Source organism: Anser cygnoides, chromosome 19, assembly GCF_040182565.1.
Source record: "Anser cygnoides isolate HZ-2024a breed goose chromosome 19, Taihu_goose_T2T_genome, whole genome shotgun sequence".
Classification (NCBI taxonomy): domain Eukaryota; kingdom Metazoa; phylum Chordata; class Aves; order Anseriformes; family Anatidae; genus Anser; species Anser cygnoides.
The window spans coordinates 9,520,086-9,543,877 of NC_089891.1; the positions used below are offsets into that span (position 1 = coordinate 9,520,086).

At 43.4% G+C, this 23,792-nt stretch overlaps 2 protein-coding genes across 5 annotated transcripts in view; one reads left to right on the top strand and one right to left on the bottom strand.

Moving 5' to 3' along the window:
* Positions 1-5,004, top strand: part of HELZ (helicase with zinc finger) — an 83,664-nt gene extending 78,660 nt beyond the window's left edge. For all 4 annotated transcript variants that reach the window (XM_048064579.2, XM_048064582.2, XM_048064581.2 and 1 more), the window contains exons 30-31: positions 952-1,204; positions 3,428-5,004. In XM_048064579.2, coding sequence (XP_047920536.2) covers positions 952-1,204; positions 3,428-3,759 — 585 coding nt within the window. In that variant the 3' untranslated portion in view covers positions 3,760-5,004. The remainder of the gene's footprint in view (positions 1-951; positions 1,205-3,427) is intronic.
* A 7,107-nt stretch (positions 5,005-12,111) lies between these two features.
* On the bottom strand, positions 12,112-23,157 carry CACNG1 (calcium voltage-gated channel auxiliary subunit gamma 1). Its single transcript, XM_013178897.3, has 4 exons — positions 22,743-23,157; positions 15,997-16,071; positions 13,851-13,988; positions 12,112-13,095 (listed from the first exon to the last, which is right to left on the bottom strand). The coding sequence occupies exons 1-4, from the start codon at positions 22,981-22,983 to the stop codon at positions 12,869-12,871; spliced, it is 681 nt and encodes a 226-aa protein (XP_013034351.1). The 5' UTR covers positions 22,984-23,157; the 3' UTR covers positions 12,112-12,868.
* Between the last annotated feature and the right edge of the window lie 635 nt (positions 23,158-23,792).

Consider the following 23,792-nt stretch of genomic DNA (forward strand, 5'->3'; position numbering starts at 1 on the left):
TCATTTTAGTTCTCATTACTTCTTCCTTTCAAAATGTGTGACAGAAATGCAAAATGCAGTAAAAACGTTACAAGACAGACTTGCTTGTAAAGTTTCCAGGAGGGCTCATTCAGCTAGCAGATAGGACGGAATTACATAAAGAAATCAAAATGCAGTTTTAGGTGTATTTGTAACAGAGATCCCTCATATGAGGCAGGTTTCAGGAGAGATGTCATGACCTTTGGTATCCTTACCAAACTGTTTTTTATTAAATAAACTAATACAATGGACTTGCTTTGAATCCTGAAAAGTCTTTAAATCTTGAAGCCAACAGGTTAATGGAATTTCTACCATTTTCATTTACATGATCTACAGGATCTTGGAAGCAAGTAATTTCTATGGTTTCAGATAAAATTCTTTGCATTATTCCTCCTGAAGACACACTTCTCCAGAGCGTTCATTCTGTGTGTATATATGCAAAATTCAGTAACACAAATGTATTGTGATTGGCCAAATCCTGGTATCATTAATTTGCCCTCTGGAAACTGAAAGCCATTTTTTCCTCTGTACATTGTAATTGATCATTTTCTCTTGCTCTTATATGTTTCTGTACTTCCTTTATATCATTTGTAAATGCTGGGTATCCTTCTCTCTATATGATTCATTTCCCATGTAGGAGTGTAAGATATAAAGGTTGATTAAAAATTAAGGAATCTTAGTTGAAGCTCTTTATGCATCCTTTATAATCCCGTGTCTGTTTCGTATGGTTAAAATACGTTATCAGTGACTGCAGTATACAACGTATAATTTGAAATGTATTAGTGTTTTTTTCTAAATGCAAAGGATACTTTTTTTTGTAAGACGTGGCATGGAAAAAAATGGATGGAGAAATAGCATTTGCTACATGCAGTTGAATAAAAGGAGCAAAAGGTCTTTTTTTTGTTTTGTTTTTTGTTTTTTGTGTGTTTGCAGTATGAACCAAGAGGACCAGGCAGGCCGTTGTACCAAAGAAGAATTTCCTCTAGTTCAGTCCAGGCTTGTTCTGAAGAATTAAGCACTCCTCAAGAGAGTCTTGGTCAGTGTAAAGAGCTTCAGGACCACAGTAACCAGTCATCTTTCAACTACTCATCACCTGAGTTGTGGGTAAACTCTTCCTCATCTGCCCCGTACCCAAACATTCCATGCAATGGAGCCAACAGAGCAGTTCCACCCCGGGAGTTGTTAGGTAGGTGCAGACTTGATCTTTGCTTCTCTCTCTGCTCCCGTAAATAGACTATTTAGGCTGGAATGAGCAAGTCTAAATGAAAGGATATATATTTTTTTTTCTCTTTGTTTTCACAGAATGTTTTCTGACATCTCTTCAAGTCTTGAAACTAATTTGACAAAGATTTTTGAAGTATTTATTCTTTTAGTAGTTAAAGGCTTGCTAAGAGTAATCCTATTTTCATTTTCTGTCTTGTTCATATTCTGGTACATTGCTGATGTCTGAAAAAGAATACGGTTGAGTATTTCATCCACTAAATGCAGTACTGTTTCTTAGTCTTGCTACAAAAGTTCTAGTTAACCCACATATTCTCTTACAGTGGTTTCAAGTGCAACTAAGATTTTGCTAAAAGGATCTGAGGTAACTGGTGAGATGTATTTGCACGTTATTTGTCTCCAGAATCAATAACATTTTTTGTTGATGTTACAGTCTGGTGGGAAACAATAGAAACTGTATTAGTGAGCTCCGTACTTCGTGGCAAATTTTAGTACTTCATTATTACCGTGATGAAGTCTAAACTTTTACCATGGAAGGCATGGCTTCCCTGTTGGTAGTTGCAGTGCAGATCGACTTAGTGGAGAGAAATAAAATAAACTTCTCAGTGATAAAAAAGGCTTTGCAATTAGAGACACGGCTTACTGGCTATGATGATGTTATTTGAAGTTCACATGTGTTTTATAGTGTTAAAGGTTAATGACAAGTAACTTCAGTGTTTCTGGTTACTGTTTTTTAATCCATGAAATAAAAATCCACAAGAATGAGAAGCTGTGAACTGGTCCTGTGCTGGTATTCATTGCCTGGGAGTGAGCAATCATGACACCAGACAGTTCAAGGGCTTTTATTCCCTGTACATCAGAAATGGCTGTGGCACAAGTGTTCAGTTACATCATGTTGGATTTATGGAGAGTGCAAGGAGAGCTGCTGTGAATTGCTCTGTGTTGTTATAAGCAGGCACTTTTCAAAATTGCAATTTGAGAGCTTGATTTGCAGTGTTCTTTCTCTTGATAGGAAGAAAGTGATTTAAGTTCTTATTCAATATGTTTATCTTCATATTTTTTTCTTGTGCTAGACACTTCTACCACACTTAGTTTTCGCCTCTAGCCATGCTTGTCATTAGTTGTCTTCTCTCGAGTGCTATAGTTATTTTGGGGAAGTTATTTTGCTTGTTCTTTTTTTTTTTTTTTTGAATCATAGCATCCTTAGTAAAAATGTTTTGCTAATGTTCTTTCCACATCATTTTTCCAAGGTATTTTTGTGTACTTTACCAGAAACAAGTGTGTGTGCAACCCTTCCAGTGAGAAACTGAACTGTATAATCATGTTTTTCTACTTATGTAATCATTTGATCATACATTCCTGTATGTGCACTTCAAAAATAACATTATGGATTTGAAGATGGAAATAATTACGGAATATATCTGTTGTTCAACTCCCGGGCTATTTTAGCTATAATGTATACCTGCGTTTCAGTGTAGTTTCTGTAGCTATGTAAGACAGCAGAATTCCCCAGACAAAATTAAGATACTTCATTAGGATTCAGGAAATTCACTCGAAAGCAGTTTTATACCTATGGTTTTAAGTAAATATTTTTTCCCTGATAGTTACAGAAGTTGTTAAATGTAGAGCAAGAACATATCAATTAGAACCGCATTCAGACAAAAATATCAATAATTAGTTGGGTAGCATTCAGAAATCTGTGTTGCTGCTTGAGAATGAATTATATATGGTGCTGTAAATTTTAATTTTCACCTGTTATGCTCTAAGGCAAGAAGAATGAAATACTCTTTGTACTGTCTCAGTGGGTAGTGTTTAAATTAGGGTATATCCCATTCTGAAGCAGCTTACCTTCAGTGTATCTGCAGAGTCTGCCTGTGCAGAATTGCAGGTTCAGTGTTACTACCTCTGTAGGTATACGCACATGGAGAATATGTTTAATAATGTCAGTCTTCTCGGCATTGCTGACGAGGGTAATACAAGACCCAGTAGCTGGAAATGAAGCCAGATAACTTAGAAGAAATTTCTCTGGACAAAGAGTGACTAAACACAGAAAGCTGGGGGTGCAGAGGGGGCTGTTACCAGCAGAGATGGTTTCAGTATTGCTCAGTGCTTCCTCTGAGGTTCCTGTACATGGGTTTCCTAACTCAGAGTTGTTCACTTAGACAAAATCTGCTTTCTCCTTTTGCAGCTCCACCGAAGACGGTCAAGCCCCCAGAGGAACATCTGAAGGCTGAAAACATACAGCTCTCAAATTCCTTCAACTACAACGTGCTGCAACATCTTGGCCAGTTCCCACCTCTCATGCCCAACAAGCAGATCGTCGAATCCAACAGTAACAGCCAGCAGAACGCTGGTGGGAGCAAGCCTGTCATGTCCTACGCAAGTGCTCTGCGGGCTCCGCCAAAGCCCAAACCTCCTCCTGAGCAGACAAAAAAGAATAGCGACCCTTTGTCTTTGTTTCAGGAACTTAGCCTAGGTAGTTCATCAGGTAGCAATGGCTTTTACTCCTATTTTAAATAATCAGATTATTTTTTTTAGAGAGAATTTAATTTTTATTTGTGTCAGTAGATCTAAGATAGTTGGGGCTTCACCTGTAGCTGCAAATATTCCCTTTGTTTATATTAGTAAATATATCCTCACCTAATTGCTTTGCTGCTAGACTTGCAACTAATTTTTTTAATTATATTCCATTATTTTGCATTTTTTGATGTGGGTCGTTTTTTTGGAAGCTTTCTGTAGGAAAACACACATTATTTTTTAATTTGTGTAATGTTAATGATGTGTTGCATTAAACTAGCAGCTGAGAGGTTACCTGTACAACTTCAAAAAAAAATAAAAAAAGAGGGAAAAAAAGAAAAAGAAAAAAAAAAAAGAAAAAAGTTTGTCTAAATTGTATTTAAAAAGATTGTAAGTAGCATTTACATTTATTCAATAACATTAGCATACTATGCTGGGTTTCTGTACCAGAAATGGCCAGTTAATGTAAAAATGTATGTTATTTCTGCTTAAATTCATTTAATTTTTTTTTTTAATAAAGATGCAGCATCTTCTAAATACTTTCAGTTTTATCAGCTTTTTTGTGAAGGGATGCTGCATTCTCAGACTTTTCTAGTTTTAGATTCTGTATGATGTGGTATTGTATTTTCCATTCACTGTAGGGTAAAGTAAAGGCATTCTTTGCAGACACCTATGCCATTGTTTGGAAGCATTCAGATAAAAAGTATTGGTATACTTAAAAAGAAAAAAAAAACAACAAAAACAAAAACAAACAAAAAACAGAAGAAAAAAACAAAACACAAAAAAAGAAATGACATCAAAAAAAAAAACAAAAACAAAAAACCCAAAAAAAACTCTACATTTTATTTTTGGACAAGCTAGTAATATAAGCTTGTTTGAAAAGTTAATTTGATAGGTTTTTTAAATGAATCATGAAGCTGAAGATAAATTTTTAGGTATGTTGGTGCTTAGTAGATTTAATAACTATTTTAAAAAAAAAATTGCGTGAATTTAGTAAAATACTTTTTTGTTTGTTTAATTTTTTTTTCCACTATGCATGTGTAAATGTTTGTAATCTGGCTTTTTCTTCCCCCCCCTTCTCCAGTGGTATAAAGAATTGTGCCGCTTTAATTTTTTTTTCCGGTAAAACTTTTGGTACATTATTTGATGTTTACATTAAAATGTGACATTATACAAGGAAATTCAGATATTTTGCTAACTGTTTTGTTTGAGGAACATCATTAAAGAAGAGATTTAATGTTTGTCAAAGCTGTATCCAAATTAATCTAAATCTTTTGGGGATGAGAACGGTATCCAGGTTGTTTATCTATGAGTTCTGCTAAGTTCTCCACAAACCTGGCCCCTTAGGAGTACAAATTTAAGCAACAACAGCAACAACAAAAACCAACCAAATTATGGGATATTTAAAATTTAAAGAAACAAGTGTGAATGAAAGCGCAGAAGATGATCTTTGTTCGTAAAGATTTCTGGTCTTGCACACTGTTCATACTTTTGCAGCTGGGGAGATAAAGGCGTGTTTGCATAGTTTCTCCAGATAAGTAGTCCTCCTTTTACACTTGAATAGATAACTTTAAATCTGGGTAATACTTAATTTTTACAAGGACTGAGCTGGGTTTATTTGCAGTATTCCTCCACTTATTACATACAAAAATAAAAATTTATAGGCTGTGGGGGGTGATTTCAGATTTTACAGCTGTCCGTGGGACACCTTGCAAATTAGCAGTGTCTTCTGCTGTACTCAATCAGATTTTTGCTCTGGTTACAATCATTATTTTTTTTTTTTGCATTTGACTTCGTGTTCTAAGTCAAGGGTCTTTACATAATGGGGCTGATTTAAACTCAGTACACTGCAGAGGTTTGCATATATATATATTTTTTATTATAAACCTTTGGTTCATGATTCAGAAATGTATCTGATTTTTTTTTTTTCTGTAAAGGAAAAGTACGCATAATTTGTTAATTTATTTCCTAATGTCTATACCAAACAGAAGATGCTGGGGGAGGGGAAAGCCCCTGCCAAGTTATGGTTAGCACTTCAGCACGTGGCATCAAATAAAGAAGACCCAAAATGAGTAGAGGCCAAATTCTACAGCCTTGGGGTTTTTGCCGAGCTGAAGACTTCAGGAATAGGTCCATGGGAAATTCCCTTGTGAGGGCCGGGCATGTGCTCTGTATACGTTAGCCTCAGACGTTTTTATTTCGTGGAGCTTTGCTGGTTCTCCACTGAGCACCTGGCACTGCTCTGAGAGAAGAAAAATCTGTGTGCCTGAATGTTATAGTCTGTGAGGAGCTCTTGGTAAGATGTGCAAGACTATGACAAAAGACTAGGTAGGGTTCAAATGCACTTCACTTCGCCGAGTTGGCATTGTAATTTCAGGGGTTTCAAAATCACTCATTTATATGGAGCAGTCTTTTGATTCTGTTCACCATATTTGAATATTAAACTAATAAACATCACTTGTTAATTTACTGCTATCTGTGAATTAGTTAAGGGGGAGATGGCTGCATCTCACCACATTCTATTCTGTTTCACACTGGCATTTTATCTATACTAAAAATACTGTAAAGACACTTTCTCTTACACTTTCAATTCTATAACCTCATGAAAGTCACCCCAGGTTTTGGTTATGGATTTTCCTAAGTGCTCTCACCCAGGAGTTTGGGGAGGGTATGGTGGAGATCTTCTAACGATCAGCTTTGGATATATATAGAATGAATCCATAGTATTTCTTGAAGTTAATATTCTTCTGGAGAAAAAAAAATGCACGTTTTTTGAAATGTTTTGTCTAGCCCTTATGTCATGTATATAACCCTTTCGTTTTTAAAGTAAATTGCTCGGTTTTTATTGGAGTCATAGTTACTTACAAAAACAAAAAACCCACTGTATATTGTAAACTGTTTTAGGGTTTAATCAAACTTATGAAAAATCAAATTAAGCCCATTAAGGTGGCTCCAGTGGGCATGGACTCAGGCTGCACTTTAAATATGGAGCTGTTGCAATTACAGTAAAAATTTAAAAATATGAGTGTAGTTTCTCGGTTCGTGTACAATATCTCAACTTAAAGGAAATGAGGCTTGGACATTTACACTGAGTACTTGGCTTCTTGACTTTTTTTTATAACTGAAATGTCATACTTAAAAGTACAATGCATGCCAAATCTCATGCTCCTTGTCCAGGAATAAACATCCACTGTTTTCTGTGGAAAATGTAAATGACTTTGTCCAGACCTAAATTTAGAAAGCTTGTATTTACTAGCAAAAGGCTCTGGTTTTATTCAGTTTAATTTCATTTCTTCATGAGGAAAATCTGAATGCCTCATGGGAGGTTGTCAGTGTGATTCTAGGAACTAATAAAAAATTCTGTTTTTTTAAAAAGTTGAACTTTTTTTTTAATTTTAAATACAGTTTCTGCCATTTAAAAAGCTACTTAATGAATGGAATTGGTAGATTTTCCCCATGTGCATTTGAAGACTGATATTATAAAATAACTTTCAACTTGGTCTTGCTAAGTCAGAAAAAGGAACTGGAAGAGATCCTGCTCACTTCCATCAGGGCAGAGGTCACTTGGAGCTGGATTCTGAAGCAATGTTTATACTTCTTGAAGGTATAGGACTTCTGTTTGGTGTCTTGGGTAAATTTCATTATGGCATCAGATATGGATGTGCTAGTCCACGGCTTGTCTTTTTTCTTGCCTGCAGTTGTCACCATGTTTCTGAAAAGAGCTTTGCTGCTGCTGAAGTCTCAGATAGAGCTTTCTTGGTATGTTCCTGTCTCCCTTCATTAGTTCGCTGGCTCCCATATGTTCTTCTGTTGTGTGCCAGTCCCGCTGCTCTGCGGGACGCTCAGGTGCCGTCAATCTACCCGGAGATGTGTTCTCAGGCATATCCACAGTATCAAGCTCCTCATAGCCAAAGTATGTCACAGGGACACGTCCCCTCTCCATTCTATCTAGCATAAATCTTTGCAGTGTTTAGCAGCTACTCACCATCCTTAAGTGTTTCCACAATACAACTAATAAATATCTCTTATGCATAAAAGCTGGCTAGTTAGAACCAAAGCCCTTTCATCCATATTTTCTCCTTGAAGTTGACGTCTAGTATATTTTGTACCATTATATTTAATTGTATGGACTATGGCACTACTGACCCATAACAGTATGTGACTATTTCCACTGACCTTACAACTCCCTTGAGTAATATTCCCTACTTTGATTAATTAATATTTTGTTCCCAGATTTGTCAAGTTCAGCTGTTTTTCTGCAGAGAATATGCACTATAAGCAGTTCTTTTGCTGTGTGAATAATACCTCTACTGTAAGTAGCACTGAGAGCAGTGTTTGACCAGACAGAATTTTTTTTAGAGTGAAGCATATCAGAATCTGCACATTTCCAAAGCAATAAGCTCATAATGCTTTCTGCTCTACCCGTATCATCATTCAACTCACTTCATTTGTTTTGTTTAAGTTTCTAGTTTTCCTAGAAAAACTGTGGACAATTAACTTGTCAAGTTGGCTGGTGATGATCTATGGTGCCTATAAAAAAAAAATTGTACATCATATTCCTTAACATGAAATATGGGCCATTTCTGCTGGGATAGCAATATTTGCTCAAGCATCTTTTTATTTGGTTGTGTCAGGAACCAAGGACTGAGTCACTCAGTTCTTTTCCGTCATTCAGGAAAAGTAAAAGGATTCACAGCAATTGTGGTAGGAATGTCAGCTGGGTGCAGGGTTTGTGGCAACTGTAGTTGATATATGTGGAAAAGTTTTTACTTCGATAGAGGTCAATGTATGCTTCTGGTAAATTTAAAAAAAAAAAAAAGAAAAAAGAAAAAATCTATAATCTGAATTAGCCAGAACTAGGCAAAAGATGTTGTTAGTCCATTTCCCATAAGACTTGCTGTCTCCTGATGGGTTTCTTTGGAGCCAGAACATATATCAAATGTAAAAAACTGAGAAGAATATTGTCCTATGTGTTGGTCAAAACCAAGCTGTGATGCTCTTTTCTTGCCCCTTGGTGATAATGGAAATGAGAAATAATTAGAACAGATGCATTGAAAGCAGATCCTGTTGCTGTGTGTGTAGTTCAGGGGACAGAGCAGCTCAATATTCCAACATTTGTTATAAAAGCAATGCAACATTCACCATGGGAAACTAACATCTCTTTTAGATGAAGTTTGAAATGAGGTTTGGGTTTAGTCTATAAACAGTTTCTGCACGTTGGTTAGGATTGTGGCATGCATACGTCTGACTGCATACTGGATTGAGCCCAAGGGCTTGGTGCTAATCTCCAGGTCCTTCCCTGGATCTGGCAGGGTGCAGCACTGCGAGCAGGCCCCTGCTTATGGCGATGACTTCTTGTGTCGGGTATGTTCCTCAAGAGCTATCAAGCCCAGGAGAAGGTGCCCTTCTGCAGCAGGGCCGAGGCTGCAGAGCTCATTGCAGGGCTGGGGGCAGATCTTGGGGACCTTCTGGAAATAATTTCCACAACTGTTGTGAGAGTAAGGAGAGAAAAGAAGCGATGACCCCAGGGAAGCTGCAAACACTGTATACGCTGGTGCTTTTCAGGCACGGACTGCAGAAGGGTTTTGCACCAAGGCCTCCGTCTGTCCCTTGCCCTGTGGGCCGGGAGCCTGGGGAAGGCTCCGCCGGCCTGCGCTAGGCCGCTCGCCTGATCCGCGCTGTTCTGAGAGCGCAGCTGGCTGCTTGCTAAACAGGCGCTTTCCTTCGTCAGGGGTGTTAGTCTGGCACCTTTTCTGCATGTTATTCACGCAACACAGTGCTTAAAAGAAGCAGATTCTGAGCCTTGCGCCTAAAGCAAACGTTGCCCTTACACAAACAAAAATCTTCCTGACTTCCATCGCGCTCTGTTGTTTAGCATTTGGGCTCTGTGATGGGCAGATCTGAGAAGCCAAAATCTCTGCTGTGTCACGTGAGGAGCAGGGGGCAGTCAGTGATATTGGTTTTATGAGTGGCAAATGGCCGGTTCCCAAGTGACCCATGACCATGGCAGGGCCACTGCGCAGGCTTTGGTGGTGGCTGGTGCTAGTCACTGGGTTTGTGAGGTGTTTTTCTCTCTCTGGCGTGCTGGCTGCTGCCACCCTTGGCCGTGGAGTGCCATCACAGGTCCCTTGCCAAGTGCAGCTAGATTCCCATCCCCTTTCCACTGGGATAACTCCCTGCAGCAAGGATGTTTCTTTTGTGGTTTCCTGCTACATTCGCGAAGCTCTGTTGGCCGTTCCCTGCTATTTGAAAATGCAGACTTGTTACAGCTCCTCCTCCACCCAAATTTTTTATTCTTTTTCTCTGTATGAAGGCCAATTACTTTTATTAACTCTCTTGAAACACATTATCAGTTCCGTGGCAGAGAGATTTGGATATGGCAGAACAAACCTGCTGTAAGAGCAGTGCCTTCCCTGCTGTGAATACCAATGACCAATTTAATGGACGAGTCCCTCAGCCACATTTCTTAATATCTGGAAAAGGAAAATGAAGTCATCCACATGCTCCTCAGTCTTGCAGGAACCATACTGAAATAATGAATGATCAAAAACCCTCTTAACTTACAGCAGACAGAAAATAAAGCTTAGTGAGTTTAAGAGCTTCAGGAAGGCATCTAGCTCAGCTGCCAGCATTGCTGTCTGTGGGTGTAAGCTCTCGCTGCTGGGAGCTGTGTATTTTCTCTGACCCAGGGGTAGAGTGAGCACTGAGGGGCTGTCAAACCTCTGAATCCAGACCAAGCCCCAGCACTCAGTGGGAAACTTTCCATTGCCCTCACTGGGGCTTGGATGAGGTGTTTCAGCCCTGGAATGAAGGGACACACATGGGGAAGGTGAGACCTTGCAGGATCTGTTTATCTGAAATATGTGAGTTCTTGCTGATGACTATCAAACGTAACTGGTCACATCTTTAGGGGGAGTATGCAGCTCCTTGCAACGTATTGGCCCATCAGGATAAGAAACCATCCAGAAATTACTTTGTCACTGAAGTGGCATTGCAAGAAGCAGCTGGTGCATGGGAAAAGGCGGGGGCGAAGGGTGTCCATGGGGCATGGGACATGCTGCCAGTCCATGTGGGGTGATGAAGCTCGACCCATATCACCAGACCTCAATTATTTCAACCCATTGCATCTAAGTTAAGGTTGTTTTGCTGGTGATGGCTGAGCTGGGGATGCCTTTGTGTCTGCCAACTGCTTTGCTTACATTAATCTGACGTTGTGTATTTGGATATCCCAACCTGGGTCAGCCAGCACGGGAGGCGATCCAACTTGCTTTTCTGTTGTGGTAGCATGTAAAGGATCTCCCTAGAAACTGGTCTCTGTCTTCCTGTACAATGAAAGTACAATTTAGGCATGTCAGCTTTCTACCAAAAATAGGATTTCAAAACCGTTTAGCATTTCACTGTGGTGCAGTGACAACTTGAAGACTTGCACTTGTCTGTCTTTATGAGACAGAGGCAGAATTCCCCAGCTTGCACCCAGATATGAGCACCAACGAGTGCTTTAGCCCGAAACTTTATAATATGCATGCTATTTGTAGTGCGTCTTAACTTCAAAGAGCTTGAAAAATACTCACGCAACTTCACAAATGGCTTGTATTCTTGCTGACACTTCCTTGATGCGAAAACAGACATGCCTGCGTCTGGCTGGCTGCAGTGGGGCCAGGGGCTCACAGCAGGGCCAGCCCCTCACACCAGCTCCAGATTGCTGTGCAATTTCTCAAAATGCTGGCATGCAACATGATTTCAGATCTATATAAAACGACCACAAATTTTCTGTTCTGATTTCTGCCTTTTTTTTTCCTTCAGAATTGAGGACAGTTAATTGCAGAGGGAAAGAACGCCTCGGTTTCCTTTTCTCCTGCTTTTAAAATTATCTGGTGAAAAAAACAAATACTTTTTCCTACCTGAGGGGGAAAAAAAGGGGAAAATGCTGAACAATTTCTAAAAACTGAACTGCAAACAACCAAAAGCTACAGATGCATGCCTCTCGGGGCTGGGCTGGAGGGGCCAGGTGGGTGCACTGGTCTCTGCAGCACAGCCAGCATCGCTTGCCCACGATGCCTCAGGCAGGCACTTCATGTGTGCGTAAACAGCATTGCACTTCTGCTGTATTTTTGGGGCTGACTCTCCTGGTTCCTTTCCTTCTTGTCTGCTACCTTGAAGGATTTTTCTTTATATATATTTTTATAGACCTATGCAGCGAGCAAGGCACAGTACTCTTAATAAGCCTATTCACGAGGAAGAAATGAGAGCTACGTACAGTAAATACCATTGAGAATTACACTGTAATACTGGACCCAGCAGAAATTGATGGGCCAGGTGATTCATCCATCAAAATTATTTTCCAGAAAATCATGCTACCAGAAGATTGTGCTTTTTATTAAAGGAAAATATCATTCTTAATTTTCAGTATGTCTTGGCTTTGCCGTCAAAGTTCAACAGAAATTACTTTTTTTTTTTTTTTTTTTGGTGCTTAGTTCAACAGAATGGAGCTGCAGGGTATAAATCAGTAGGTTAAATGTTTATCCCAATGCTAGGCAAAGTCTTTTTTAAATTTTTATTTTAACAGTTTAATAGAACAGCATAAGGTTCTCCGATGTATTTAAGTGGTGAGCTAACCCTTCTCAGGAGGCAGAGGAGTATGGCACAGATGGGAGATGGACTCCCACGGAGCTGAAATTTCTCACGGAGTGTCTGAACAAGTGAGGAGTAAAGGCTTGATATCCCTTAAGCTCTTCAACTCTAACTACACTGCACACCCCAAGAATGCTGTCTCCTCTGCAGCACGAGTTGTCTCACGTGCACTTTTTCGCCCAGTTGCATTGGCACAAGGCATCCACAAATTGCAAATCGCCCCTCAGCCTCCAGCAGGGTGGAGGTGTAAGAGAGTGGGGTGCCATTCACCCACACTGGTGCTCTGAATGCTCTCTCTTCCTTCCTTAAAAAAAAAAAGCGAAACAACAAAAAAACAACAAAGCAAGAGTTAAAATTGAAGATGCCTTGTTTCAATAATGACTTAATTAATGGAGTGCACATAGTATAGTGAGATCGAGACATTTTAAAAAATATAAATTTTTTCAAAACACTCTCTGGCTTTTCCCACAGTTGGGGAACATCAGTGCTCTGGTTCTGCATCCATGCAGGTCTCCCAGGGGTTCTGGGGGAAGCGAGGCAGCGCGATCAGGAGGAGGACAATTCCGAAGATGAAGAGCAGGACGAAGGAGGCGCAGGCACAAGCAAAGGACCAGGAGTAACTGTACTCAATCCAGACTGTCTCCTTGCTGTCAATCATCCTTTTCACAGATTGTCTCATGACTTCAACGGAGATGATGATGCAGAGACCTGAAGGAAGATGAGAGCAGTGGGTTGAATAACCAGCTGTCAATTTTTCATCCTTAACCACCTCATCTGCCTTTTAGCATACAGGAATTGCAGTGAGATTCACAGGTGAGTCATTGACTCGAATGTTTGAAGGAACCAACGCCAGCAAGTGCTCAGATCTCTGCTACAGCCTAGGCTACGTAAGTCAGCCGGTGACTTGTTGAGTGTTACATTTTAGGAAGGCTTGGATGGGAAACTCGAAGTGATGGAGGAATAATTGCATTCCTTAGGGAGCTTTTCCAAAAGTAGAATAAAGGTTTTATTGAGGTGACAATTTGCACCTCTGTCTTTCAGTCATTGTGGCATGTCAAGGATGTGATAGTTCATGTAAAAACGTGATCTTTGTATTTTTGGGAGACAGCTGCACATCTTGGGCCTGGATCAGCTGTTTCTTTGGTTTGAACCTTAATGTGTTATTGTGCTTAGACTAAATGAGATGGAATAGTCACTGCAGCCAGCACTGAATGTGTTAGAAATGCCCATTTTAAAAGTAGTTGGAGAAAATACAGACAGGCTGCTGGGTAAAACCGATCAGGACATTTCCAAAACTCTTCAACCGGAGTACCACATGGGGTCTTGTAGTCTCACTGTAACTAGGAAGACAATGCCACTTTCTGGGCATTTTCAGAAGTGTTTCCATCTGCCCAGGGTGTATCTAAGTTTCTTTATATTGTACTATGAACTGAGTGCAATTAAGTGAGCAGCGACCCTTGTACCTGCGAAGGTGTAGAACATGGATGCTGGCTTCAGCAGGTAGTCCCTCTTCTTCTGGAAGGATAAGAGGACACAGATTGTTCCGATGATGGCAAAGCCAACACTGAAGATGGCAATGGCTGCAGCTGAAATGCTGTATTCTGCCAAAGCAAAAGAAACACACAACAAAATGTGAATGTCTGCAGATTTTAAGCATGCTCCCACCAACTGTTGTGACTTTGCAGTAGGTCACTCAGAGAAAAATGTGTCCTGATGCTGCAGAGATGGGGCTCTGATGAATCCAGTATTTCCCTAAAATAAAAGCAGGGGGAAGTATTGGCCAAGTATCTTTGGAATACAAAGGATATAAAAACAGAAGAGGGGAAAATCATTTTATTAACACTTACTGAAAGACCAAATGGCACCTGTGTTAGCCTGAAGAAGCTCTGGACTGGAGCCATTTTAGCTCTGCTGCATAGATGTTATTGCTGAAGGCTTCTGGGCTCCACGCTCTCATTTCTTCCATCACTCCACACTCTGCTCTCAGAGTAAATAAGCAGCTCTGTGCTATTTTTGTGCTAGGTCTGTACTGCAGGGCCTCAACAAGGCCCCTGTGCATGGTGCTGATGCTGTACCAGTGCAGGACGTTCGTGTGCTCCACAGGGCTCAAAATTTGAGCAGGCAACTAAGGCAGGAGGCCAGAGGTAAACTGTTTGCACAGCCTCTTTTTTTTTTTTTTTTTTTTAAATCTTTTCTTTAAGACAAAGAATTCCAGCTCTATGGAAACTCAGCTTCTTCAGGGCATAGGATTAAACCCTCCATAAAATATCCTGCTTTTTTGCTAAACCAGCTAAGATACACAGTAGACACTTCACCCAGCCGAGGCACAGTTCAGTGCCTGGACGGAAGGGAAGAATCACTAATTAAATAATCCAGGCCTTCATTTACATATTGCATTCGTTTTCAGATCAGTTTAAGATTTAGCACATGTAGCCATGCATGAATATCACAGTATCTGATGATATTTGCCTTTCAGGCCATTAAAAAAAATGTGTCTTCCAGGCAAAATCATGAAGAATCTTTTTGCCTGTTACTAATTAGCTCCCATCAAAATGGAGCTATTTCTGTGAAAGGGAAAGCATATCACTCTTTGTTCTCTTTGCTTTTCATACCACTATTTTACTATAATTTCTCTGATGTTTCTCTTTTTGGTTTTCTTTACTATGTGCTAGAACTGCCCGAAACAGTTAGCTTCAATGTAAAATCATTTGCTGTAGCTTAAGCTTTTTCTTTTACTCTAAAGAAAAAAAGTTCTTCCTGATGTTTTTTTCTGAATAACAAAGAAGGCATCAGATATATTTTTAAGATCAGATGGCTGGATCTAATAGTATATCAATAAACAAGAGCAGGTAGCTCAAGTATATGCTCTTCTATTAATGCAAAATTCCCAGTCTTCCCTGTCTTAGGCAATTGCTTTTTCAGAAAAGCCATATGCAGGCTTTTCTACCATTATCATTTCTACTGGAAACAAAGTAGATTGGTTAATATGTGTAATGTAATCACCAGCTCCTTTACTCCACACTAAAATATGTTGTGTGGCAAAGTGGAAAGGAATTTCTTCTTAATGAGAGGGCAAGAAAGAGAGCAGTGCATGCTAGATGAATGCTAAAAATATTTGGCTTTATCAGGGACTTACTAGAAATGTGAAATTTGTCTGTGGTAGGCTGTTTTCAAAATCCATGCTGTGTAAACACCGACTATATGTCTTTATAGGATCTCTGTTCCTCCCTTCCATTGATCACTCTGGATTTAAACATGACTTTTATATAAAATCAATATCAAGCATAAAACTCCTAATGGTCTTCACAGAGCCTCTCTACTTTTCAGGGTCAAGACTTTGCTTGGGGTAAGGTTTATTTATTTAGATTTTATTAACCTCTTCTTCCTTCCATGGTAAAGTCTTGGAATGTCACAGATAATGCTGATGTGATGTTAGTTTTATGTCGGCAAGACATTTTGCAGTGTTTGTGATGGTATCTGCTAGAAATTCCTCTACTGCTTTCAGTGGAGCCAGGATTGAACCCCCATTTTGGGGACCCCATTACCTTGCATCTTGTGTGCACCTCAGTTTGTGCAATGGCAGGAAAAAGTTTTCAGGATGATTCTTACCTTTCTGGGTGGTTACTTCAAATATCTCTGAGCTCTGTCCTGGAGTAAAGTGCTTGAAGTAGGAGCAGGTTTGTTCTGAAAGAGAAAAGGAAATTTAATTTTGTGCTCTTGGAAACCTCTGATAAAATGCAGTTAAATGGATTTTGCTGTTTACTAATATATCAAAATCGCAGTGTTTTTAGGGTAGGGACTAATGGGACCTCATTTCTGCTGCAGACATCCAGCAAATGCTTTTTTTAAGAGCAAGAATAGCAGCGGGAGACTGATCTCAAGGATTTGGGCCTTGATCTATCAGAACACTTGGGGAGGTGCTTAAATGGCCCTGACAGTTGTGCTTCCCCAGGTGTCCTCTTGGGAACATTTCCCACAAAAGAATGATGCGGAGCCAAACTGCCAGTTTGACACCTTCCTCTAATACCTCCACTTTGCTTGACATGTTGTGTCAGTCATTCTGCTTCAGCTGAACCCCAACCCGCCAAGGCTGAGCGGAGGGGATGGTGACACGGAGAAATCTGAGCTGGCTCTGTTTTATTCAGGAGCAGACGAGTGGCACGTGCCTGCCAGGCAACCCACTCTGGCACGGGCACAGCCTCTGCTGCCTCTTGTAAGCTGCTCCCTCCAAGAGCTCTGCACACTGATTGCTCTTCTATTTAAAGCATGAATTAGATAATTTTTCTCATTCTTTCTTTGGCCATCACTCATCCCAGCCTTTCCGTGGCTGTGTTTCCTGGTGATGAGACCTGCCGTGCCTGCAGCAGAGCTGGCATCTCCGCTGGCCTCCCCTTGTCCCTGCCCTCCTGCTTCAGAGCGGTGCTGGCCATAGGAGGGTCAGCCTGGGCTCCAAACAGGGCGGGTGAAGTGTCCCCATCCACCTTCTCCCTCCCTCTCCTTCCCTTCTCCAGCCTGTAGGCCCTGCATGGCAGTGACTGGCAGGGAGATATGCCCCGGTCAGCAGCCGGGGGAAGTTTGCTGCATGGGGGGGTCACCACACTATGGGGGTCCCAGAGGTGAGGATGCTGCGTTGTAGCAGAGCACATGGTGTTTTACTGTAAAGGCGTTTTTTTGGCTGTCAGAGCATAAAGACAAAAGTTATCTGAAGCTGCAGACAAAAGGAAAGGTAAGGCCATATGAGTCAAGGGGAAAGAGGGTCTCACAAAACGTGGCGTCACCAAAGTTCGCTCCCATCAGAGCAGTCTGCTAAGTTAATTTGATGATAGTGGACTTAGTGGGAACTTACTGGATTTCCCTCATCTGGACTTTATGTGAGCATGCTGCCAGGTACACAGGGTATTTATAGAGGAGTTAGAAGGTGAACGAGGACTGAGGCAGTGGGATAGGGGCATATTGGGTGGAGGCAAGCTGGAAGCTGAGTCTCCCAACAGCTACAAGGTGGTTTCATACTCAGCCTAGTGAGATTCAACAAGAGAGCAGATGTTCTTGCTGTGCCTACGTACATGGAATTTTGGGGTGGATGCAAACAGGCAGGAGAAATACTATTTCAGTTAGATGGATACAAGTAGAAGAACAAACAGTTATAATCTAGTCAAGAAAACCTTGAGGCTCGAAGTTAGAAGAATGAAGCTTCCCCTGGTTTTTGCTTTCTTCACCTGCTTTCTCAAGAGAGACACAGGGCAGGAACAAAATGCTCAGCATAAAGAACTCAGGCTGTTTTGAAAGACATGGCATGGCAGGGCAGCTGAGGGCTGGGCGTATCAAGTTCCATTGGCTGGGGTGCCTTGGAGATACTCAAAAGCCATCTGGACGAGGTCCTGGCCAGCTTGGTTCAGGTGATCCTGCTTGAGTTGGGGTTGGGCCAGATGACCTCCAAAGGTCCCTTCTGACATCTGGGCTCCTGTCTCAGCCATGCTGCGAAATGCATTTCTGCATGGACAGAGCCAGCTCTGCTTTCAGCATCCCAGTGGGATGGGGAAGGGTCTGGCCACCGCTTATTGACTCGAAGCTTTGGCAGCAGCAGGGTGAGGATGAAGGGTGCCCTGGCTATTTATAACCTCTTTAATTGAGAACTTGGAGGGGTGCGGGGCTGGGAGAACAGTTGCTCACAAGGAATTTGGCTGGAGCTGGGCAATCACGGAGTCACGCTGGGCGGCGCCAGCTCTGATCGCGCTATTCTGCCGAGCTGGGCTGCAGAGGGCCTGCTCAGCACTGCCCAGCACCGTTCCTGCACCCTCTGGTTTGACTCCCACGAGGCAGGGGGATCATGCCAAGGTTGCACGAAATACCCACCCTGTGTGTGCAAGGGGCCACCGTTAACACCAGCATCTCCTGTCTGTTAAATAACGGAGCTAGTGCTAACTTCCAGGAGGTGCTGGGAGGAGGTCTGCGAGGACTCTGTGATCCTGCCCGACGTCCCCACCGTGCTGCCCCAGCACAGGCTGCAGCTGTGGGATGGTCCTGAGCAAGGCCCTGGGTGCAGGGTGCGCTGCGGGCCTCTGCCTGGAGGGCACAGAGAGCATCTGTTGTTTATTTACAGCATTAATTTCTCATGGCAAGAAGATACCAGAGTACTGTATGTTACCTGGTGGGTTCTTTTTTTTTCCTTTTTTCTTTTTTTCTGTCATGTAAATGGCAGATTTCAGAGTTACTGATTCAAGAAAGATTTACTTTCTCTTTCCCAGGAGACAGGGCAATTCTAAAGCAGTGATTTTGGGCCCATTAGTGAAAGATTCCTCTGAGATGCTGCTGTCTACTTAATTTTAAAAGCTGACTTTTATTTCATCTGCAGCTTCTCCTTGCTGGAGAGTAGGTTAATGTTCAGCTCTGGCATCTCCTGACCTGTTCTTTATTAATTCTGCAAATGACTGGAGGAAATGTAGTTGAATTCAGAGCTCAATATCTAAAATTGCAAATTTTGAGGCTCAGACCAGAGGCTCTATGGAGGCTGCGTGCCTCTGCCAGTGCCTGAGTGGTGCTTGTGGCTGAGCGTCCAGGCTGGTGACCTCGGTTTGGGGATCCTTTCCTTCCTGTGCTAAAAGGGATGGAGGAGGGATGAAACCGGGACGCTTCATCTTGGATCGACTGCTTTGGCTTTTAATTAACTCTCTGAAAAGGCTGATGTCAAAGGAAGCCCCAAGCATGCTGATTATCCAAAGCCTGAGGTGAAGCCATCAATGACGGTGTGATGGGGGACACAGCGTGTGTGGCCGTGCCAGGTGAACCAGTACAGCCCAGTCCGCCCTCCAGGCCGCAAAGGCTCAGCGGAGGGGGGACACATGGAAATCTCTTTGAGAGAGAGACACTGTCGGCAGGAGAAGGAGCTGCCCCTGTGTCTTGTGGCTGACAGCACAGCTCTGCAAAGGTGTGATCAATGCGGCTATCACATAAGTGGGTTAGCTCTAGGGAAGGTGCTTTTGGAAAATGCATTTTGATGTGGGAAAATATAGCCAGATTGCTTTTGGTGAAGTGATATATTGTTTTCAGTTTAAAGACACTTCTGGTGCTCTGCTGAGCTGGGAATATCTATATCAACAAGGTTCCCTATTATTCAAGGCACTTCAATCCCTCTCTGGTGCCATCATGAATTAGAGAAAAGCCCATTTGTGTCACAGCACATTTACATAATGGATAGGATTTAAAATAGGTTTTATAATGGATGAAAATTTTGTGGCGATCTTTGTTTCTCTCCACCCCAATCGCATTCTCTCTGCCACGGGGTCACCTCCGTGTGCTGATGGGACCAACGCAGGAGCTCGGCAGTCATTAAGGCTGCGGCGAACTGCAGGGACACGACGTGTGGTGTATCACACGCTGTCCTCCCCATTCCAGGCCACCTGCCCTTACAGCCCTCCTGGCCCCTTCCCTTCAGATCCATCACTCCTGGATGACCACTGTACAGGGGGAAACGGGACAATTCATCGCTCCCTTATTCATGCAGGGCCTGCCTCTCCTGCTGCTCACCACCACGGGGCTGGACGGCACCTACTGCAGCCACGAGATGCAGCAGAAATGCAACAGCACTGAACTGCTGCTGAGCCTCGGGGGAAGGACATGCTGAGAGGCCATGAGACATTTGGGGCCTGCAGGGTTTCCAGGTGGGAGCTGCCACCCATCAGCGTCAGAGTGATGGGCTGAGAAGGGGCCGGAGCCCACCTTGCTCCTGAATCTGAGATCGACACGAGCATTGTTGTGGCATGCCGGATGGCGAGAAAATCCGGGATGAGTGATGCTTTTAATCTGCGGTTTCCACTTGCGGTAAGCCTGGGGGCAGGTCCTGCTGCTGTGCTTGGAGGAGGTGTCAAGGTGGGGGATGAGCAGCAGAGGGGGAGGCCTTGGGCTCTGAGCTGGCCAACAAGCCTGGGGAAGGGCTTTGAAAGACAGAGTTTGGGGATGGTTTAACTTCATACCAGTCTTACAAAGAGAGTTCCTTGTATGGACGCTGGCAACAAGACAGCCCTGCTGATAGTCAGTTTTGTCTAGTACTTTTCCTCTCTGTCTCCATCTCCCTGGACCCCTGTTCCCACACTTACAAGGTCCTCTTTAACCTGCCTGCAGCACACTTGGCTATAGAACATCCCCGTTGCTGCACAGGAGCACACGTTTTAGGACAACACTTACACTGGAGCTCCTGGCAGTGGATGTGAGCCATGTCCCACTCAGTGGTGAAGTGCCCCAGTGGGCCACTGACCATAGTATTTGTCTGAATTTTCCCAGTTTTAATGGCCATCCCCCTGGTCCTTTTATTTCTTACAGCAGGACGCTGAACCCTTTCCAATTTGTCAGCATCCTCGCAAGAGCGCTGTAAAATTCAAAAGCTCTGCCTAAATCACAGATCTGCTTTGTGGACTGCAAGCCAATGCATCCTGCACATTTTGCACTGTGCTGAGCTCAAAACCTAATAAATAATGCTAATCGTGCCATCCATTTCCTTCTCAGGGAGTGACTGGTAAATGGTTATTAACGCAGTGATAAATTCTGATGTTTCTTTTCCAGTCCTGGCAGTGATGTCTGACTACATCTCATGATTTTCAGGAAAACAAATGTCCGCATCTCCTTTGCTCCCTGGTGGTTCATTCATGTTTTCTTGACCACTGCAGGTTTCACAGCCACGCAGTCTCCCTGCTGACATCTCTTCCCAGAAGTGTGAAATCAATCCAACGTGTACCATGAGGGCACGGCGGCGTTTAGCAGCCCTGACCCACGGGGACCGCGCTCTCCCCACCTCCCCACACTGGGTTTTCCACCTGAGCAAAGTGGGGATTAAAACGATTTTATAACAGAGGTGAGAATGCAATGCCCTTTCAAGCCTCAGATGCTGCTTATGACACAGGACATCACCTAAATTCCAAAATATCTTTAAAAACTGAGAAAACACACCAGCCCTTCTGGTGTGGGCTCAGCCTCTTCATGAGCAGAGGTTTGTTTGTGGTGCCCGGCAGAAAGGCAGTGCTGGGACGCGACCCATGCCAGTGAGAGCACATGCTGATGTCTGTCAAAGCCAGTAGCTGCTTTTGTGCTGCCCTGGCTGCAAAGCTGCTTTTTGGAGACAGCTGGATATTTATGAGCTTTATATTTACCCTGCAGTTGTGCACTTTGGGTGTTTATCAACCAATTTCTATGATTTTCCTTTTGTGGGAGTTCTGCTCCCCGTGCGAGGAAAGGCAGAAGATGTTTCCAGGCGCCTAAGTACCTACGCGAGAGACATCAAGCACACGGATGACACACTCCCAAATTTGGTTAGAGGCAGCTCTGAATGCAGCAGCTGAGCTCCTCTCTCCAGAATACATAATTTGGCCAAATAGGTAAAGAATCGCGGTAACATTCAGCAAGCACAGGCAGCAAGGTTTTTCACAGAAAATTCTCAAGCATGTGCTAACATATATATTTTATTTCCAGCAGCAAGGCTAGCGTGAAGGCAATCCTGTTATTTCTGTTCTGGAAAGAGTCCAGTTCCCTATTAGCCTTCTAAAACAGCAGCGCGGCTCGGTCACGGATGGGGTGTGTTGGTGCACGCGGCGCGAGCGGTGCTGACTTTGCGATCCGCGCACGTAGCGAGCTGCTTTTACCAGGGGAATGCGATCGGCTTCCCGGAAAGCAGCCGAGCCGCTCCCCATCGGCTGCTCTGGGAGATCACAGAGAAAGAAAGTTGTGGGGCCAGGCTGCCCCCCCTGTGGGTCCGGAGTGCAGCAAGCCGATGAGGGATTGAAGCTCAGTTCATAACTTTTTGGAAGTTGGCAATGCATCCAGCAGCTCCCTGTTCCTCCCTGCCCTGAGAAATGATTGTTATTGAAATAGCTCGGGGCAACCTATTTCTGGCTGTGATCAGGCTTCGAGGATGTAGGAATCGGGAAATCCTAAGGACCCAGCTACATCTATTAGAGTTACTCCTGTAAATCCTCTTTCTGCTAAAGCTCTTGCCCGCTGCCATCAGCATGCCTGGGTGCTGTGATACCCACCGCTGATGTCAGTGAAATTTCCTCCATCCTGATTCCACTCTGATTTCCACTGTGCCTGATCCTTTTCCCCTTCTACCCTCCCCTGTCATTGCACACAAGCTGATGACTCAAAGACGGCCGCAGACGTACGTGCAAGGCAGCACCGTGCAGAGGTACAACGAGAAGGAGGGAAGCAAGGTGCACCCGCAGCCCAGCACAAGAACACAGCAGCGTGCAGCCCGCTGCTGGACTGCGAGCCGTGGGGACACGGGACGTATTTGGTTTCCGCCCCATCCTGCAGCCTCCTAAGCAAAGCCTGGCGGGACATCCCATGCATGGGTGGGGGGCTGTACGTACCTCCTGGCAGACTTATGGGCCCGCAGCCCTTCTCTTTGGGACCTTGCTGCTGCACATAAATCTGTTTTTTGCAGAGTCGCCATAGCCCAAAATGAGCCGCTTCGCAGGTGGTGTTGTAATTCTCCACTTTGGGGCTCAGCACGGCCCAGTGGTCAGTCACTACGGCCGTGAAGAGCAGCGAGATGCCCACCAGCAGCACGCAGAAGGTCAGCCGCACCTTCAGGGATTTGCTGTCGTCCATCCCGCCTCAGGCCAGGGCTCCTGGGACCACCACTCCCGGGCCGTGCCGCCGGGGCAGGGGCCGCTCTGCTCGCCCGCAGCAGCCCCGCGAGGGTTCCCAAAGTGCTGGCACGTCTGAGCCTTCGCAAATGTCAGCCCCAGCTGCTGGGCTGTGTCAGCCGCCCCAGCCAGGAGGCTATTAATGCACGTAACGAGGAAAGCTCAGCTTTCCGTCCCGTCCCGCGTTTGTTTTGGATTCCCACGACCAGGCGGGTGCTCCTCCAGAGTCGCTACCGCTGCCGCTAAAAGGCTCTAATCTGCTGACTTGCAGCATGCCCAGAAATAGGCATTGATAGGATGATTAACTTTTCAGCTAGGTTCTAAAACATCTGTGTTTATAATAGCGTTGGGACTGAGTTCAGTCTGATCCTAAATAGCTTAATAACAGAGCCAAAGCCCACAAACCGCCTGCGCGCGCCTGCAGACTGTGGCCATTCCTGCACGGAGAGGTTCAGAGCTGGGCGTCTGCCTGGAGCTGAGCCACTGGCACAAGGGCAGAGCATAAAGAACGCGGCAAAATAAGCTAACTTATTCATTGTATTGTTTATTTTTAATCACATTTAAATTTGAATTAACCTAAGGTATTTTGAGTGGTCTGGAGGAGTGTGTTTTGGTTCCCTTCAGAAGGAGTTAAAGGTTTTAGACCCTGCTCTTGTTATATTTAAGGTTCAACTTATGAAATATTATAATATATATATATATTATAATGTATATTATTACACGTATATAATATATTAGATATTATCCCCATGGCAGGGGGGTTGGAACTAG

Bases quoted from the DNA above. Each gene is read 5' to 3' on its own strand.
- CACNG1 (XM_013178897.3), bottom strand. From the start codon at position 22,983: ATGGACGACAGCAAATCCCTGAAGGTGCGGCTGACCTTCTGCGTGCTG. The intron at 13,989-15,996 runs GTAAGAATCATC...TTGCTTTGGCAG, and splicing joins TGAAGTAACCACCCAGAAAG to AATACAGCATTTCAGCTGCA. The intron at 13,096-13,850 runs GTACAAGGGTCG...ATCTTCCTTCAG, and splicing joins CATGTTCTACACCTTCGCAG to GTCTCTGCATCATCATCTCC.